At 39.9% G+C, this 19,846-nt stretch overlaps 1 protein-coding gene across 7 annotated transcripts in view; it reads left to right on the plus strand.

Moving 5' to 3' along the window:
* Positions 1-19,846, plus strand: part of smoc1 (SPARC related modular calcium binding 1) — an 82,290-nt gene that overhangs the window by 23,159 nt on the left and 39,285 nt on the right. For 5 of the 7 annotated variants that reach the window (XM_022217612.2, XM_022217614.2, XM_022217611.2 and 2 more), the window contains exons 2-7: positions 6,142-6,307; positions 7,848-7,931; positions 11,116-11,228; positions 12,803-12,902; positions 16,904-16,954; positions 17,474-17,521. In XM_022217612.2, the coding sequence (XP_022073304.1) occupies positions 6,142-6,307; positions 7,848-7,931; positions 11,116-11,228; positions 12,803-12,902; positions 16,904-16,954; positions 17,474-17,521 (562 nt within the window). The remainder of the gene's footprint in view (positions 1-6,141; positions 6,308-7,847; positions 7,932-11,115; positions 11,229-12,802; positions 12,903-16,903; positions 16,955-17,473; positions 17,522-19,846) is intronic. The other 2 variants (XM_022217616.2, XM_022217617.2) reach the window with 1 other exon arrangement.

The raw sequence follows: 19,846 nt of genomic DNA on the forward strand, positions 1-19,846 counted from the left end.
ATCCAGGGAGTCTTGAAACCAGTTCATCTGCATGGGACACGTGTAACATTAACTCACCCGCTGGAAGACTTTTGCACTTCTTTTTTTTAAAGTTTGGATTAAAATTGTTGGGATTTAGAAATTAATGTTCATGACTGTCATAACTGTCAGCGCTGGCAGAAGCAGTTTTGGTATCTGTAAAGTCAGAAACCACAGAGGACTGTAAATAGATCATTTTTCTGACCCGCGCCTCATTTTCCTCACCACGTTTTGGCCTTGTACGGCTCGCTATAACAAGTTTAAACTCCCGTGCTGCTTCCAGGTCAGCGGAGAGACAGAAATATTTGCCAGGATGTGACAAAGAAAATAAAATTCAAGTAGTAATATTATGCTGCCACTGTGTCTGAGTGAGTCTTCACTTTCTAGCAGTGGTTCTAAAGCGACGGTTACGTGTGTCGGCTGGTGTTTTCTGGGCTCGACAAGGATTTGATAGATTAGCGTGAAACTCCGTACTGACGTTCATGATCCCCGCAGGATTAATTGTAATGTCTTTGTTATTCCTTTACTTTTTTTATCTATCAGGTCACAATTTGAATCTTTTTCAATACTGTGGTTTATGACCTGCAAAGTTGGGATCAATTGGCTGTTGGCCTGGCACGATTTTTGGAACTGACATTCAGCATTTTTCCGATCATTTGTATTTTTTGTAAGCACTTCCAGAAAAACCTAAAATAAATTTTAAAATGTGCTACTTTGGCTCTGGTCTCCAGTCATAGCACGCTAACAGCTAATCAACACTGAGGGATAAATGCTGAAAAGTTCTAAACACATGGAAAACAAACAAGAAAAAGACATTTCAGCACAGTTTTGTGTTGGAGGTTCAATTATTCTAAAGTCTGACATCAAAATTACAGCAATTGTTCCAAATACTGGTTGTTGGTCTGCTTGATTACTAATCATTGAGTTTTTTTTAATTGCATATATGTTGTATAAACACCACGTTGACGTCAGTGATGCTGTTTTATTATCATAATACTGCTGATGATTCATCTCTGGAGTTAATTACATCTTAAATTGGTGCTAATCTGTATTATTTACGAGTTAATCCACGGTAGAAGTACTGGATCTGAATATGTTCAAATGAAGTAAAAGACTTAATTTCTTTGTTTAATGTTTTATCTTCCAGTTTTTTGTTGAACTTTTTTGTGTTTCACTTTCCTTAACATGAACCGTAGCTCCAAGTAGAGATGGTAATTATTAATCAATTGCTGGTAGTAAATTTACTAATTAAAAGTATATTAACTGCTAAGGCAGAAAAGCCTTACATGTCAGAAAATGTATTGTAGCTTAGCTAAAATACCTGGTAGTGCCACCAGATGGTTTAAGACTGTTCCAACTCCAGGAGGTGATCACTCAAACCACCTCTAGTTCTGTGTTTTGCTAGCAGAGAGCATTGAGTGAGCTCGTAAAAGGCCACCATGAGAAAGTCTCCTGTGGTTCTTAATGCCAACTGACCAACTACAGTTCTCATACTGTAGGTGACTTGAAGTGTGGTACAATAATTAACTAACACACTAAACTTATTTGTTGGAATATCGGCAAAACATCACCATGGCTGTGTCCGAAATGGCATACTAACGTACTACTCATACTAAGTGTGACGTCAAAATAAGTATGTACTGTGTTCACATTAGATAGGATGAAAAAATTGAGTACGTGAGAAATACCCGGATGTGTACTATTTCCGGAAAATTTTTAAGTATGCACGGTGACCACACTAGTCATACTCAACCACCCCATAATGCTTTGCGAGCTATCCACTGAAATTGAAGCCTCCGCGGGATATGTGGCCGGACCGCGGCGATTTTTATTTTATTTTATGTGGTTAAGTAGTCATCCTAATCACCCCACAGATTTGAGAAATAGACGTTTTCTGACCAACGTTTTAAATTTGTCAGACGCCTCACAACGTGCTACTGAATGCTAGCAGCTAGTTGCAGCAGCTCGCTTTGCATACAGAACAAGTAGCAGCTACCTCCATTAGCCTGCAGCTACAATTGAAACGATTCCCATAATCTGGCTAATAACTGCATGAGGAGTGCCGGCTTGAAATTGCCACATTAATTATGCGACTGTTTGTTAGCGTAAAATCGACCTGAAGCCGGCATTCAGCCGAGATATTTGATAGCCGTACTTCCGGTTTTTGTCGTCGGAGGTTTGAAATGCATTGTGGGAAACGTAGTAGTATACTACAGTGTGAACGGTCGGCATTCTAATCATACTTATAGTACATAGTATACAGTTATACTCATTGAGTATGTAGTATGTAGTACGTTAGTATGCCATTTCGGACACAGCCCATGTCAGCATTATCATGAGCTTGCTAATGTTAGCATTTAGCTCAAAGCTATATTGTATCCAAGTACAGCTTTACAGAGCCAATAAAGTGACTTTCTGAAGCAAAACTTCATCTTGCTGATTTATAGTATGTGGTATACAGAGTTTCATTGCAGAAAATACTTGATAAAGTCTTTGGTTGTTGATTAAACCCCTAAAACTCCGCATCTGTCTATCAAAGATACATACATAGTATTCAAACACTGTAAAACTACTGTATGTTACACCATTACAAGTTGTTATATTGGTGTAATAAAGACATACATACGGTGAAGAAAGTTCCACAAGTCCCAGTTGGAAATGCTCAGTCACGCTGATTTTACTAAAGACTGTCCACCTAGCATATAAAAAACATCATATGAACATGTTAACAAGGTGAATACACCCCATCTCCAACATGCTTACTGGCTGTCATCTTAAAACTTAACGATAGAAGGACTTCCAGATAGTCTTCATACCAAACTGAACTCTCACAATAAAGAGCAGATTCTTGGTGATTAGTTTAAGTACCTACTGACAGATCAAGGCCAAAACCTCCAGGAAACTAGAGTCAGATCAAGTGTGACTTTCTTGGAAGAAGAGGACAGAGTGGAAGAGCAAAGACTCGCTCCTTGATAACAACACCGGTGTGAAGCCAGAGAGAAGAAAAAAAGGCTGTCAGTCAGTTATTTTGCTCAGAACAAGCTTGATGAAAACTGGTGATTCATTTGTATATACGATCCAGTTGGGCACCAGCTCATTCATGACATCAGCGTTTGGCATCGTTACCATCTACACTTTACTCACGTCCGTCTGATTACTCTTTATAAGTTCAGAGGAAATCTGTGTCCCAGCAACAAGTTTGATGTTTTTCAAAACACTGTTTTTTTTGGATTGTTTTGTTGTGTTGACATTGGGCATTGATTTGAGGAGGGGGATGCATGAGAAGTCAATGGATTTCTGCTGTGGATCATTGTGAAAGCAGATTGGCTGATAGGAGTTGGACAGTGAAAGATGGAAAGTGTGCCCTTTGTTTCTTCTTCCTCCTCCTGCATTCGACAAAAGTTTTCACGTGCTGCATTTTCCTATTTGAGAACTACTTGATCTCACTGTTTTTGGTCTACAATGAAGCAGGTATTTCAAGCTTCATCATCGCTCGCAAGAGTTGGAAAGAAGCATTGTAATTAAGTACAATTTTGAGGGCCTTAACCACAGTATTTCCATTTTCTGCACATTTTTGCCCAACTATTCAGAGACATATATGGCACGTTATACTCTATTACATTTATGTGATAACTTAAGTTACTAAAAAATATAATGAACAAATAAATTATGGTGTCGAGATAAACCTTTCCATGGCAGGAACTTGCAGAAACCTTTAAACATGTTCTGACCATCAGCAGGACCACTTTCAGGGTTGCTTTTGGGGGTGAAAAAAAGTACAGGGTACGTGCTTTTCAGCAGCCCTGATTAAACTGCTGCGTGGGCCTCGACACTGGCTGGTTAAACATGACAAAGGTGAAGGCCGATTGGTTAAACTCAGAGAGAAACCAAGTGCCATTTTGGGTCCTCTCAATCTTATCTTCAGCTTCAACATAAAATCCACCATATACACGACCGTTTCACTTAGACCGGGTCACTTAGAAATGTCCTTATTTTTGAAGGAGAAGCAGTTTTTTTCAATGAAGATGGCATTAAATTAATCAGAAATCCAGTCTAGCTATTGTTAATGACTCCGCATTAGCTGGAAACGGTTGATTTTTAATGGAATGGAATATCTCCATGGGGTACAGAGGAACATTTCCAGCAACCATCACTCCTGTGTTCTAATGCTACATTGTGTTAGCTAATGGTGCTGAAAGGCTCATTGATGATGAGAAAACCCTTGAGCAGTTATGCTAGCACATGAACTAAAGTGGGAGTTTTCATGGAAAACATGAAACTGTCTCGATGTCCCCAAACTTTTGAACGGTAGTGTAGGCTAAAACAACCAATCCTACATTGTTTTATTTCCCGTAGAACTACAGTTACGTTCAGTAAATATGATTTTTGCTTGCTTTGATGTGCTCGGAAATAACATTGAAGCTGTTGGATGCTAGCCTAGCCGCGCTAGACAACCCACGGCAACGAATTAAATTCTCTACCAAAGTGGGTCTAGTTACCCTCCATAAGGCTCGAGGTTGGATGCTCCTAAAACTGGCCGGACCAATCACCATGAAGTGTAGAGTCAGAAGGCGGGCGTAACTAAGTGATGACAGAGGCGCGACGATTCTGACAGAAACAACCGGAAACAACTAGCCTAGCCGCGCTAGACAACACACAGCAACGAATTTAATTCTCTGCCAGGGTTGACAACAAAAACCACAACAGTCGTTGAGCTCCATTAGCACCAACTCTGAATAATCTTTCTGTTAACATGGCTGTAATATACTTGAGCTTCACCCATTGACTGTATAAATAAGGCTTCACCGAACTCCCGCATCATCTGATTTCCGGCGCTCTAGGAGCCTATTCGTTGCGCTGATTGGTTGTATACCTACCCAATTGCTGCAGAGTGATTTGATAGACAACCTTTTAGCCCACCTCCCTCCCTTATGAGCGTGCCTAGATCCTTGCGTCTTCAGAGCATGGGTCTAGCCCGGCTAGGCTAGTTGGATGCTGCACCACAATGGAAATAGATGGAAATAGAAACTGTAAAAGGGCAGATTACGGTTATGTTTGCACCATCTCTCACAGTAAATGTAAAGTAGTTAAACCACTTTCAGTGAATTTAACCTTAAACCGACAGACATATTAGTGCATACATTATTCTGAAATATGCCATTTTGCACAAAAAGTACTCTTACTTTTAGTATCTGAAGCATATTTTGACACTAATACTTCTGTGCTGTTACTTAAATATAATTTCAGATGTATGGATCCTACTTGAACATTCCTTCTTTTACTCAAGTGCAGGATGTAAATGCTCCTTCCACCTCCAAAGATGAGATATATTGAAGCTCTCCTTTTGTTGTTTCGAATAGTTGAAACCTTTTCAACAATATCTGGCTCAGGTACATCGCTGGGCCGCTTCACACCGCAGAGGATTCTGGTGCAGCTCAGTGCACACCTACTCTCTCCTCCTCGCTAACCCACAACTCTATCTGTCTGGCAGGGCTCGTCCTCTCCTGAAATCCTTTAGAGCTTAAATATATTCGAGGTAGCAGCCGAGCCAAGAACCATTACTGCTTTTAGAGAAAGAGGGCTGACGTCCAGCGGCGGAGCAGAGTCGCCTCGCTAATAGATCATGAGTAAAGACTTTAGGAGGGAGGGAGGAAAGATTCCCGTCCTCAGAGTGTGGTTTGGCTACTTTGAAACTTAATCAAGGTTCAATCCATCTTCAGCCAAAGATCAATTACATAAATTAGCCTCCAGATTGAGGTTCGGTGCAAAGCGGAGCAGCTCACACCCTCGTTACTAAACAAAGTGAGGCAGCAAGTGTTTGAGGAACACAGAAATGTTTTCAGCAAAATGGGCAAGTGACCCATGAGTCCAATTTGTATGTTAGTTTGGCATAATCTCAGATTCAGCTCAATGCAGCCTTTGTTCAAACACGATGGAACTAGAAAGAAAGAAAAGGAGCCAAAAAAGAAAGAATAAACCAAAAATTTTCAAGAAATAAGAAAATAAAAGTCTGAAACTCAATCTTCAAAAGTGTCTCTCTTATTACGCAAAACTCGGAGGGAGTTAAATGTGTTTTGCACCGTTGTGTATTAAGTTAACAGGATGCTGAATTTGTCTTTGCAGTGGCTGATTGGAGACAGAGACAGTCACTGTGGAGTCATCTGCTCGAGGACGCAGGGGAAGCCGGTGTGCGGTTCAGACGGGCGGAGCTATGAGACCGGCTGTGAACTGCAGAGGGCGCGATGCAAAGATAAGACACTGACGCTGGCTCACCGAGGCCGCTGTCGAGGTGAGAAAGTCTGTCTGCAACTACATAAACCTATTCTGCCATGAGTTGTTAGGCTGCACTGGGAAACCAGATCTGAGATTCATTTCCTACTTTTAAGATGTGTCCACATGAACATTTCATGAAGTTCACAGATTGCATGTCTTATTTCCACAGCTGACACTAAAAATCTTAGACTTCAGTTTCTTTGAAAGCTTTATCAAAGTTTTGTTTTCGTTGTTACATGATAGCAATATTTTGAGAGATAAATCCGATAATGCAGTTTTTTCATTTTCCACAACATGTTGGGATAATTTGCTTCCAAAAAGATATCTTTTCCAGCACAAGGGTGCAAATTCGGTAAATACTGTTTCGACACAGAAAACTTGCTACAGCTGCTGCCATGACAGAAAGATATTTGCTTTAAATGCTCCTTTCTAGTTATTACAAATACATTTAGCAGTTTTCTGACAACTAATTCAAGCAGTTATAGGGTGAAAAAAGCCGATACAAAACAAATGAAAGGAATATATCACCAAGACGTAAACTGGAGCATTTCTTTTACATTTAAATATAAAAATAATCATGTGATTTCTGCTGCTGTCTGTATCAAGCACGTTTTCTTACGTCTGACAAACAGATTTGTAGTCAGGAGAAAATTAATTACCTTTCTCGGTATACCGGCTATGTTGATCAAAACAGAAATTCGACATTGCAATTTAATAGTACTGATCGTTGTTATAAATCATGCTGGACTGTTGGAGTCACTGAATAAGTACATCTAATCTCATATTTGGCTGCCTCCTCGTTCTTTTCGTACTCCAAGTCCTTAAATGTGCATGAATTTAGTAGGTAAGGCCATAGACTCTAGGGGGGAGGCAGGGGACACATCCTCCTCAATATGACAGAAGCAAGGAGCTTTTATTTTGAAAAGCTGCTATATTGTTAACTTACTGTGCCAGACTTGTGTGTTCTCCTGTATGTAAAGTCATACACAGAATAAAGTGATACAGAACAGGCAAAAATCGGTGGATAAAAATTCATCAGAAAGCGCTAAATCAAGTCATTGTCGCTCGATATTTTCTGTATCAGGACATAAGTGACACGTTATTTTTGCAAAAAGCAATGAGTTATCTCTTTCTGTAATTTTATAACATCAGATCAGTAAATATTACACTATAAATTATGCATCAGTCACAAAACATGGCCTGCTAGAAGTGTGTCTGTTAATTCTGCATATTAAATACCTGAAAATCTATTCTGGCAGAAAAGGCTACATGGTATGAATGATATGGTGAATATTTCTGGCCTTACATGTGGGCTGGAGGAAAGATGCATAGAAAATTAGCCTTGAAAACACATGGAACCCTGAAGGATGACTGCATTCCTTCTGCATGTAGATGACAACGGCTCGAAGCTTCCCTTAACAAAACTCAAAGTTGTGATTTCTGATATCTGACATCACAAAAACATCAGTAACAACACTGTAAAGCTACAAATGAATGGAGTTCATGCTGTAAACTACACAGAGAGTAGTGTGACGTGTTGTACTTTTGTTTTCCAGGTAGAAACTGGGTGAAAACAGATCCGCAGCCGGTGGCTCCAGCACCAACTTCCACATCTGAGGGCAGAGACCTGGAGCTCAAAGGTAAGAACAGTAAACCTTAGACAAATTCAGTCCTATGAACAGAGGACGATTAAACAAACTGGTCCTTTAAAATGCAAAAACAAGCCTCAAACCTAATCATAACCTCAACCTCCCTTGGACCTCGATGGATCGTAAACTTAGAGAGCAATAAAATCCATTCATTTGAAACTGAGGGTGTTTAAGTTGTTGCAGCTCGGAGCCGCAACACCAGCAGAAAGTCTTGGAGGAAAAAGTGGAACCGAACGAGAAGATGTCTTTCATTTTCCGCCTGTCTGTAGGCGTGTAAGTTTTTACAGACCAGGATCACACACTTCCTCAGTTTCTGGATGCCAGCCACTCAACAACAGCAGAGATTGATAGGTCTGGAGTCAAGGTTGGAACTTGGCATTTTACCCCTGTTTTTTTTCTCAACACCCCCCCGTCTATTAGGAAAACAGCACTCCAACCCAATCCATTTTTGGAGCCAATTTCGTTCCCTCTGTATGGCAACGTGTGGTTTTGTTTCACAATATGAAGTGTGGTGCCAGGGGAAGGAAAGCCGGGCAAAGCTCACGCAGTCTTTGCAGATGCAGAAGGCCTGTTTGGCTGTAATGAAACCACTGCTTTCGTTCATGAACCGGCCCGGGTTTACCGTGATAAAAGCTGGCGCAGGCTCGGCCAAGTGTGCGTGGGATTCAGATTAAACACAACAAGGCATAACAACAGGTACAAAAACAACCACAAACAACAAAAAGTACAAAGTGACGGCTGTGAGTAAACAGACGTCCTGTGAATACATCATCAATGTGCTCATTATTAAAGATTAATAATAAATTGCCTTTCGGTAGCACATTGAAGCACCTTCTAGTAAAAGGACTGTAATTGGCTCTATCAAAGTAACCTAACAAAACAAGATGTTTAAGATCTGATTACACCTCAGCAGTTTACATTAAGGCTTGTTTCCATTAACTGCAAATAAACTAGGCTGTTTAGTGTCGCCACAATGTGGCGCTATAGACTATGTTAGCTGTGACAAACAGAGTAGAAGAAGCCAGAGACAAAACCAGCTAATTGCCAGAAAAACCCAAAGATAAAGAAGAGCTAAGCAAACCTTTGTCCAACTACGAAAAAAAAATACAGAGGAATTGTTTTAAATCAGCAAGATTGCTGTTAATGTTGTTCGAAGTCGAAAACAACATAAGTAGAAACAGCTGATCAATCATGTGGGTTAAATTTTCACCACATCAGAACCAATTTTGAAAAAAGGTTTTTCCAATTGCCTTTAACACATGAATTCTTTTCGAAAATAGAGACAAAAAACATCTCAAGAAAATGAAAAACTTTGCATTTAGTCCTCTCCATTAACATTTTCTAATACAATATTTCAAAATACGCATAAAAAATGTTATGGGACCACGGCCACATTAAAACTACTCTATGGTGCACAATGACAAGTCGTTTTACTGGAGTAATTCAGCTTGACATGCTCGAACCAGAAGCCAAAGATGAATAACGCAGACTGACAGGACTTCTTGTTTGGGTTTGTTACATATAAAACCCTAAAGTCTGAATCTGTGTTTTAGAGACTGTCATCAGTACACTATAGTTTTAAGGTGGAAATGCTCAGACATGATGTTTACTTCTTATTTTGCTCATGTCTTCCACCATATAAACGTGTTAACAAAGGGGAAAAATAGGTTTTCAAACAACGTTGTCACTGAAACTACTGGCACTTGTATGTTAGCAAGCAGAGAGCATTATGGGAGTTTAGCTAGTACAGGGCCACCATGACAAGGTCTTCTGGGATGCATAGTGCCAACCAGACAATGTTCTCATATTGTAGAAGTGAACTACAATAATTACCTAACAGATAAAACTAAGTTGCTCAAATAACATACCGACAAACTACAGCATGTTAGCACTGCCATTGTGACCTTGCTAATGTTAGCATTTAGCTCATAGCACAGCCTTATAGGGCCACTATAATGAGTGTTTACCATTACAGGATATTTTTTGCAATTTCTCCCAAGCAAAACTTTATCTTGCTAAGTTATGGCTTGTGGCATACAGAGTGTAATCTACTTAGAAGGTTTTCCCATGAAAATAATCCCATCTTGTCCTGACATAGCTTAGATTTAACTCCACTTGGCCTCTATCGCAGCTCATCCCTCCTCTATACTGTGTATATTTGTGTATATATATGTGAATGATTTATTTAAATGAGTTGTTTGTGTTGATTTTGCTTTCTCTCCATAAAAACAAGCATGCCAATGTTCCACGTGCCTTTTCTCTACAGTGAGACCAAATAGTCAAAGTCCGTGTTTATAGATTCATGTAACCCGTCTGTCCCACTCTGTGACATCTCCACCCTGTTCTGGCCCTGTCGGTCTTCTACTGTGGAAGAGACAACATGTCTGTGTCCTCTCAGGTCCACAGCCGGCTTTGTTAAACTTTTATTCATCCAGAGGAGAACATTTGCCAGAGAGTGGAGGACTGGTCGCTCTGGTCAGCTCCCCGGTGTGAATATGTACACAGGAACAGTCGAACATGAAGCCGGCCTCCGCAGGAGCTGCAGTAAAAACAGTAGTCGCTGACGGGAGTTTGAAGCGGTGACCAGCTGGTGTGAAGCCCACTTCGTACTCTGACCTTTAAAGCCACTTCCATCTCTGCCCCTCGAGAGCAGCTCTGGCTCATCAGAGCTGCAGAAACACAAGCTCGTTTTCCACTGACATTTCAAAATATCAACGCAGAGAGCATGACGCAGTCCTCAGCACGAACAATGTAGAGTGCACAGCCTACATCTGGCACTGGTAATGGTCAGTGTCGAGGAATGTGTTGTTTTAGTATTTTTGAATAGTGTAACAGAAAGTCTCTGCCTTGTCTGAGTTTCATCTATCTGCGGTGCAAAAAACAGGTTTGAAAATCATGCACTCTCCTTATAAAAGCTGCTTATTATCAGGATAGAAGCAGTGGAACGCAGCGGTTGGAAAAATGGCTCCAAACTCAGCGGAGAAAGTGAATAAATAACAGTGTTGCCTCTACACGACTATCAAATCATGCCCTTGAGCAAGGCACTGCAGCGTCAGAGGCCAACAGTAGTAAAGTGGGTGTGAACTGGGTGTTATTGACAAAGAACATGTGTCTTCAGGGCGACAACAGCAGCTCTGCAGGTTTGAGAACAGACGTCTTTGTCGATCTGTTGCAGATGCAGGTCAGTCCAAGTGTCGCGTTGAGAGGAACCAGGCTCTGGAACAGGCCCGCAGACCGCAGGAGTCCATGTTCATCCCAGAATGCAACGAGGACGGGACGTTCGCCCAGGTCGGATCATCCATTCCTTCTCCAAATCCGTCACGTTTCGTCTTTCTCTTTCCATTAGTCTCATGTGAACCGTCATCCTCACATCATCGCACAGTTTGGTTTTTCTTCACTGACAGACATTTCTGCACCTCGTTCTGTATTTATTAGGGCTGCAGCGGACCAAAGAAAATCTCACTCGACTGAAATCATGCCTGCTTTTCAACCGATTGATTGATCGCAGGGAAAATAAATCTGCACGTTATTAATAGATGGACTAAATGGGGCCACAGTGCACCGAGTGTTCTCTACCTGCTAGCCTTGTTAGCTTAAATGAATTCTAAATGAGCAGAAAAAGCAGCTATTTGCAGCACATTTAATCATTTTAACCTGTTAAATACATATGATTTCTGACAATAGAACTGTATTAAGCACAAGTTTCAGTACAAGAACTATTGAGGAGTCTAACGCAGACAAGTTAGCTGCTGTTCTTTAGAATCAGGAAGCCTTTTTTGTCATTCTAAGTTTAGCATACAACATAACTTGTAGATTCTTGCTGAGCTGCGATGTACAAACCTCTGCTTGCAAAGTTAACACCCAACTTTTTGTCCATAAGTTTTAACAAAATGCAGCAACACCAGCAATTTTTTTAGACATGGTGTCAATTACTTTGGTGTAAACGTTCTGTAATTACTGAATTATACTTAAAATGATGAAAGCACTTGCAAATAGAAAAAGCAAACCAAGAAGTGGTTAATTTTTACCTCTTTAGTTAAGATTTTGCATCCTCTTTTTAAATGTTTTCTTTTCCAACACACTGTCCAACTTGCAAAAATGCATTTATTCGTGACAGTTTGGTGCTAGAGCTTCAATTTGTCTCATGGAAACTTTTGCATATGTTTGTCTCTCTCCTACACATTGCCTCGTGAAATTCTTCTACTAAAATGAACCTACCCAAGATGAAAATACCGGGTATACATTGATGAGAAATGAACATCAAACTAATGTTAAATCATATTTAAAACCTATTTAAACTCTTAATAAGTTAAATAAGTCTTCATGAGGTTGGGCGAGTTCATAGTTGTGTTCACCAGTAATCTGTTTGTCTTGCCTCGTCCAGTAATACTATAATACTAGTTTAATCCTGGAAGGCAACTGAAGTAGAACTTTTCTCCTTAAGAAAGTAACACCAGCAATTGTTTGACCAATAATAATTTCTAAACTTATATTGAAAAAACAATCAACCAGTTGCCTGGACACTACAGCTCTACTTTATACACTCAACTATACTACATTCTACTTTAATCTTTGGTGTGTTTTACCTGCTCTAATCTTTGGTGTGTTTTACCTGCTCTAATCTTTGGTGTGTTTTACCTGCTCTAATCTTTGGTGTGTTTTACCTGCTCTAATCTTTGGTGTGTTTTACCTGCTCTAATCTTTGGTGTGTTTTACCTGCTCTAATCTTTGGTGTGTTTTACCTGCTCTAATCTTTGGTGTGTTTTACCTGCTCTAATCTTTGGTGTGTTTTACCTGCTCTAATCTTTGGTGTGTTTTACCTGCTCTAATCTTTGGTGTGTTTTACCGTCTTTCCTCCGCAGGTCCAGTGTCACACTCTGACCGGTTACTGCTGGTGTGTCACCAGCGACGGCAAACCAGTGAGTGGCTCCTCAGTGCACAACAGGACCCCGGTGTGTTCAGGTACTGGGGGGGAAACGGCCTGGAAACCTGTGGATGACATGTAGCACATCTGAGTTATTCAGAGTAATGCCGAACAGGTTGTATGACTGAAAACTCAGATCAGCTTGGATGGATTCTTTATTAGGGTGGAGAATCAGCAAAACAAGCATTTAAGCATTTAAATGGTGGCTGCATTTTTTGGGATCTTGCAGCCAAGAGTAGCAGAAAGCCAAGTTTCTGGGGTTTGGGACCAACTTGTTTTCATTTTTCATAATTCGAAAACCAAATAGTAGAAAGCTTTCATTCATGTGCTTTAGATTTTCCTTAGAAAAGACTGAAAAAGGGTCATTTTACTGTTTCAGACAACATTTCAGGTACATTGAGTAGGTGATCAGTGAACTTTTAGCTGTGCTGATGGAGGATAAAGAGCAAACAGAGCCTTAGGACGACAGAAAGGCTCTAACAGTGTGCCATAGTGCTGCACATCTGTACTACATGTCATGTGGCGTATAGCAGGTGCAAGGTCAACGAGGAGGCTAATGGCCATACACGCAGGGGCCTCTGAAGCCTCCAGCTCCCCCCCATCGTCCTCTAAATGCTCTCAGCAGGCCGGAGCAGCTCTGCACACTCATCCTGGATGGGAACACTTTATGATAATCACCATCATTTTCCCTCAGAAGATAATACACAGGGGTCTTTGCCAGAAATTGGACTGCACAGCCACTGGAGCATATGGTGCAGATTTTGTGTGGAGAGTGTGGTGAAAGTGGTCGCATGCCCCTGTGAAGCTGCTCAGCAGACGGCCAGAGGCTTCCCGCTCTGTCTCCGCTGTTTCCTCTCCCACTTCATTCATCTTTCTCTCTGCCTCCGCTCTCTCTGAGCTTTTTCTAAACTCTGAAAGTCCAGTTTGTGCCACTAATCACCTGTATGGTCTCTGCTGGCACCTGCTGCTTTTTTAGCGCTTTAAAAAAAACAATCAAACAAAGCACAAAAAGTTTGGATGGTGTCACGGCTTTCGAGTCATGGATTGGACCATTTTTCAGATTACTGAAAAGGAAAGGAAAGTGTTGGACATTTACTGCTTATACTGCAGATACCCTATTCATGTGCATTGAGATTTAGGCATTGGATTCCTCGCTGAAACAGAAATATGTTTCTGCATGATTTGGATGACACAAAAACTACCTGGCTGCATTTCATGAGACTTTTTGAGGAGGTGGAGCGAGCCCAGGAAAATTTAGTTTCAGATTCAGATTGATTTCTTTAAAATTCCAAGATATGTACCTGTGCTCTTCTAGCTACTTTGATTGCTAAACTTTGCAATTTATCCGCGGTTCACGTGTGTGCCAAACGGATTTACAAACAACTACAGTCCATTGTATCACTAATGCTTACACATCAGTTTGTATAAAACGCATACAAAGGTGCAATAAAAGTTGAGAGTCAAGCTCAAGTTAACTTTTCTTTTCTTGTCTGGAAAATCCAGACTGACTTTATGTATTAATATAAATACAAATAAAGGCAGTCTGGAATTGTGATGACAGGAGACGATTTCAAAAAGGAGGGGCTAACGAATGCAGCTTGAACGAGAAAGAACCAATCAGCGTAACACGGATGTGACGCACAAACAAATCGACCTTGAAGTCCATGTAGTCCAAACAACAATGGCATGCAGCCGAGAAAGCGTCGCGGTGAAAGATTACTGCCGTTTTTGTCACAAAAATCTGCGAATACACGGGGTACTCTCAAGTACAACACTTATTTTTGAAAAGGCTAACAAAAGACTCCTTCTGAACGATTAGCGGTGTTAGGAATAACTTTAAATCGGAGCCAAACCAAGTCAGTGCGTATGTGTAAAAGTTGCTTAAATTTACTCACACGTTTGGAACGGGATTTTCCTCTGTACAGACAATACCCAGATAGCAAACTATGGGTGAATCAATGTTGAATCTATGTTGAGACCTAACGTCGAAATTATACAGAAAGTGCAAGGTTGCTAAAATGTTGAGTCAACGTTTGCTTACATAGATTACATGTTTGCAAACATAGATTCAACATTAATTAAACATTGACCTGTTAAACATTTTAATTAAACCAAAATACAATGTAGATTCAATGGTATCTTTTAAACACAAACTTCAATGTTGACAAAATGTTGTTGAATCAACGTTGATCCAACCATCAGTCTTCAACCGTAACCACAATTCAACCTTCTTAACCCTAATTCAACATTGATTTAACATCTTTTGCTATCTGGGTAAAGTGTGATTTATGGTTGAAAAGCAAACGTTGACTCAACATTTTATCAACCTTGCGCTTTCTGAATAATTTCGACGTTAGGTCTCAACATAGATTCAACATTGATTCACCCATAGTTTGCTATCTGGGTAGCAAGAAGCCGAAAGTAACGAGCCATCCACTGCCTCCTCATCGTTGGAAACGTCAAGTGAAAAGAGGCAACGACTAACGCCATCCAAAAAGCCAAGAGACCACAAAAAGATTCGCTTTGGCCCCCCTCCTCCTCCTCCAGCATCATCTTTATGGGTAATCCAGGCGCTGAAGATGACGCAGCATTAACTCCCGCCTCCCGTGCTATGATCGGTCGTACCAAACTGTCCCGGGTGGGAAACGCGATTCAATTCGCCCAGTGCCAAACTGACTCTCCTGTATCTCCTAACATGGAGATAGGAGATTACATGGAGATTCAGTTTGGATTTTCCAAGCTATTTCTTTTCTGCATCAGATGTAGGTGGTGCTTAAAGTTTGCTGGCACTATTGTATCTAATTTTGTCATATTATTGAGCCACTCTTTATCCCCTCAAACGTCATCATTGTTGAGAAGGTTTCTTATCTGTTAAAGTGAACAGACAACACAATTTCACTTACCGTGGCTATGTAAGCTAGTTCAGCAAAGGCTACTCCACTGAAATCAATTTATTTGGGTAAAAAAAAAATTTGAAAAATTTGTTGATTAACCATCTGAACCCCAAACCTCTCAGCAGATTTGAAGTGTATGTTGTCTCTAAAGGAGAAAAAAAATCAAAAGAATAAATGGTTTATCAGTCAGAAACAGTAAAAATAGAGAAAACATGTTGCATTTTTACCTGTCCATTGGTTTTTTTTTTAAGTACGCGTGTGTCATTTCATCAGAAAACGCAACCATATCTAAGCTTATAATCATGAAATTTCATCAGGTTCACTTCATTCTACACGCTTTACTTAAAAACCTCACTGAAAACAAACCATGTCCACAAACCAGATTATGTAAAAGCAAAAAAAAAAAGTATCTTCCCTGCTGCAACTAACAGTCATGTGACAAAAAGTCATGGACTGTTCAGCTAAACTAGGCTGAACTGCAAGCCGTGTTTACGCAGCACAGATAGACGATAAGTATGGAAACAAGTTAAATATGTAAGCAGTAAAACAGCAATAAAAATTAGAGTAAAACATGAGAATACAGTGAGAGAAAATGTAAAAGGAGCAAAAAATGTCCAGAAACTGTTTGAGGTTTAAAGGGTTAATCGGGTTAAATACAATTAATCACAGCATTCAGCACCTTAAAATTGAGGATTTGTCTTTGACATGACAGTAAAGGAAATATCTTATCCTTCAGAAAAACTTTCAAGTCTGCTAAAAACTTCTCAATCTGTAGAAATTAACCATTCCTAGAAATCCAATGTGCTTCTGCAGCACAGCTTGACTCTACACTTCATCAGCACTCAGAAAAAGGAATCTTTTCAATTTCTCAGGTTCAAATGAACTCTTTATGAAAGCCTAAAATGTAGTTTATTGCACATCACAGCTTCTACCTGCCTCCTTTCTGTCCTGCATAAGATCCAATATCTTCATTGTTTCTTGCAAAGGTATGTATGACGTTGGAACCAGAATCTGGACACAACAAACCGTCTTTACAGCTGCTGCAGGGGTTCATGCCCACCTTCCTTCACCGTTTAAAATGAGCATTGCTGACAGACGCCCCTGTACACTATGACCCAAATCAATCATCTCGCATACATTTGCAGGAAACTTCCGTGAATTTATGGGAACTCATGCTGGGACGAGTGGATTGTCAGGTAGTAAACTTCCTTCTGGTTGCATTCACTCTAAATTTCCCCCCCTTTACGCTCTTCTAATTGGTTGCAAAGTCTAATTTTGCTCTCTTCCTCGATGCATCCATGCATGACCCCGGCCACCTGCATGCACAAAAACCAGAGCCATGTCTGAAACTTAATTGCTTTGTAATAAAATGTGTCCACAGATGGAGCGGATCAATCAGGTTTGTACTAGTGTGGATAAAGAAAATGGAACAAGCCTGATGTTTACTATCAAGTACTAACTGAATGTACTCATCAGTCTCAGTGTGTTAGGTAACCAGTGGGACTTTTGTTTTTCCTGTGTTAACCTGAGAACATTCAGTTCCATTCAGTAAAAATCTAGCAACTAAAAACCAACTTAATTGCAGCACGGTGGTGGATTTCACATAATTGTTTTGCTTTTTAACATGAACACACATAGATCCTTTGGAAGCGCTGGCTCGTGCTGCAGTCTAACCTTCACGTTGTTCATGTTGTGCTTCTTTCCTCCCTGTTCAGGGTCAGTAACCGACAAACCACCAGGGCCACCAAACTCTGGTAGAAAAGGTGAGCTGAGACCTGCTGTATGTTGCGTGTGCATGTTTGCGACTGTTTCTGTTTGTATGAGAACGAGCGCACGAGTTCAAAATGTCTTTTGACCTAATTCTGCTGCATCTGATAAGCAGCAAAGTCCATATTTGTGCAAACGTACAAGAGGAGCGTTTCACTTTTAATTTTCAGGGAGAAGGAGCTCTGGCTAAAAATAGTAAAATGAATACATCACACATGTTAGCATGATGCTGAGCTTTTTAAATGAACAAGATAAGATCTCAAATACAGGCACTGTAGCGTAATGCAATCTTTAGGTGTCTGTTAAGCTTCAGTATTGGAGTCAGTGACAGTTCTGGCCGCTGAATAGAGAAAATACTGTATAAACTCCTGACTGCTTTGTTCCATTTATGCTTTTATCTCTTCTATACCTGCTGAATTAGTAAAACATGGCAAAAGAATAAAGACGTCTTCTGCTAGTTTGCTCAAAGCAATTCAAGCTATGAACCCTCTGAACCCCAAATCATGATGGTGTGTTTGAAAGGCGTGTTTCTTCTTCCTTCTTTTCTTTTATTAAAAGAAAGACATGCCATAATTAAGCTTTATACTGTCACAACAAACTTTAAAGACAGAAGGAACAGTCAAACATACTTTCCAACAGCCATGAAGACATCACATCTGATGTACAGGTCCAGCAGTGAAAAAAACACTGATTATAATTTCAAAAAAGTGATATTTTGTCAACATTGATTTATTCTGTCTCTTTAAAAAAAAAAAAAATCAAAAATAAACTATTTGCACCAGCTCCTGTAAAGACCACATAATTCTGTGCCCTTTTTTTCTGTGATTCTGAGACTTTTAAGAGGAGAGAGAGACTGAGATTAAAATAATACATACTTGACCAAAAAAATAAATGTAGCATGGCTCAAAAATAGTATACAGAGGTGCATGTTTTCAGCAAATTGTTGGAAGATACATTCAGCATGGTGAAAGATCTTTAAAGACTAAACAGGCAGAGTAGTGTGAAAAATGGCTTGTAGAGGTTGTAAACATGTCAAAATGTTTACTCAAATAGCCTATTAGTGTCTAATGGAGCCCTCTCTTTTAATCTATGTATTTTTTTTCCAGTGTTGGCAACACCTGCAGGCATTTGTGACATGAGTACAGTGGGCAAATTATAAAAATCGAAGCTTAAAGTCATGATATTCAATCAAACTTACTGTAAAGCACACGTCTCATTTAAAAAAAATGCATAAAATAAAGCATTTGCATTAACCAAATTCTCCAACAGTAACATTAGAAAAATTAAGGGACTTTTTGGCTGAACTGCAGGCAGTGTACACGGAGCAGATAGGAGGCATAGGAGGTATGACAATAATTTAAAAATGTAAAATATCTATAATACTTAGAGCCACAGTTTTTCCATTGACACGTTGTGCATGTTGATTCCATTTTTTTTCTACATTTTTGTGAAGTAAATAATCAAAGAAATACAACAAAATTTGTGTCTTTTTCTATGATTTATAGCATTATAACTGTCTCAAAGATCACTGTAAACATTTGAGTTCTCTCTACATGTAGCCAGAAGTTTAAATAGAAGGGCAGGACTTCATATTGCAGTGAAAAATGAGTCCACAGTGGAGAAAAAAAAAGGCGTATGAGAACAACATCCAAAACATGCTTTGGGTTCAGAGGGTTTAAGAGGAACTAAGGACTTCTTTCCTTGACCTGCTTGGATCATCTTACAAACAGGACTTTAGTTCCAGAAATTTCACAGAAAATTTGTCTAGACTAAGAAAAGATGGGCAGCCTTTCAGAGATTTATCTTGTTTCAGTTTTCTATACATAGAGTTGTTGTCAAGGCAGGTGTTAGTTGAGGTAAAGGTCTGCTGTTGCTGTTTAATTGTTTTTCCCCCCCTTCACAGTTTATAGCTCAGAGTCCAGTCCCGAATCAAACAGTAATTGACAAGTGCTGTAAGTTACCAGTAGTTAAAGCTTCAGGAAGTACAAATGAAAAGAAATCTGTAACAAAGCATGTGTGTTTGATCCAGGCTTGCTCTGCAGACCGATTCAGTAACTGTTGCATTTTATTTACAGTTTGACCACATCGGGTCAGTCTGACCTCCAGAGTTTCAGTATAAATGTCATCTGATTTAAGGACTTAGACATTAGTGTTTGTAGAATGACCTCCAATCAAAGTTTCTCTGTTGTTTGCTTTTGATTGAATTATTTCCTAAAGGAATGTTCCAGATGCCACAAAACTGCGCACAGGTGAGTATTCTAGGCAGCTCAATCCACAGCATTATGTAAGATCCATTCATCTGATCGAGTAACAAAACACTG

This window comes from Acanthochromis polyacanthus, chromosome 1 (assembly GCF_021347895.1).
Source record: "Acanthochromis polyacanthus isolate Apoly-LR-REF ecotype Palm Island chromosome 1, KAUST_Apoly_ChrSc, whole genome shotgun sequence".
NCBI lineage: Eukaryota > Metazoa > Chordata > Actinopteri > Pomacentridae > Acanthochromis > Acanthochromis polyacanthus.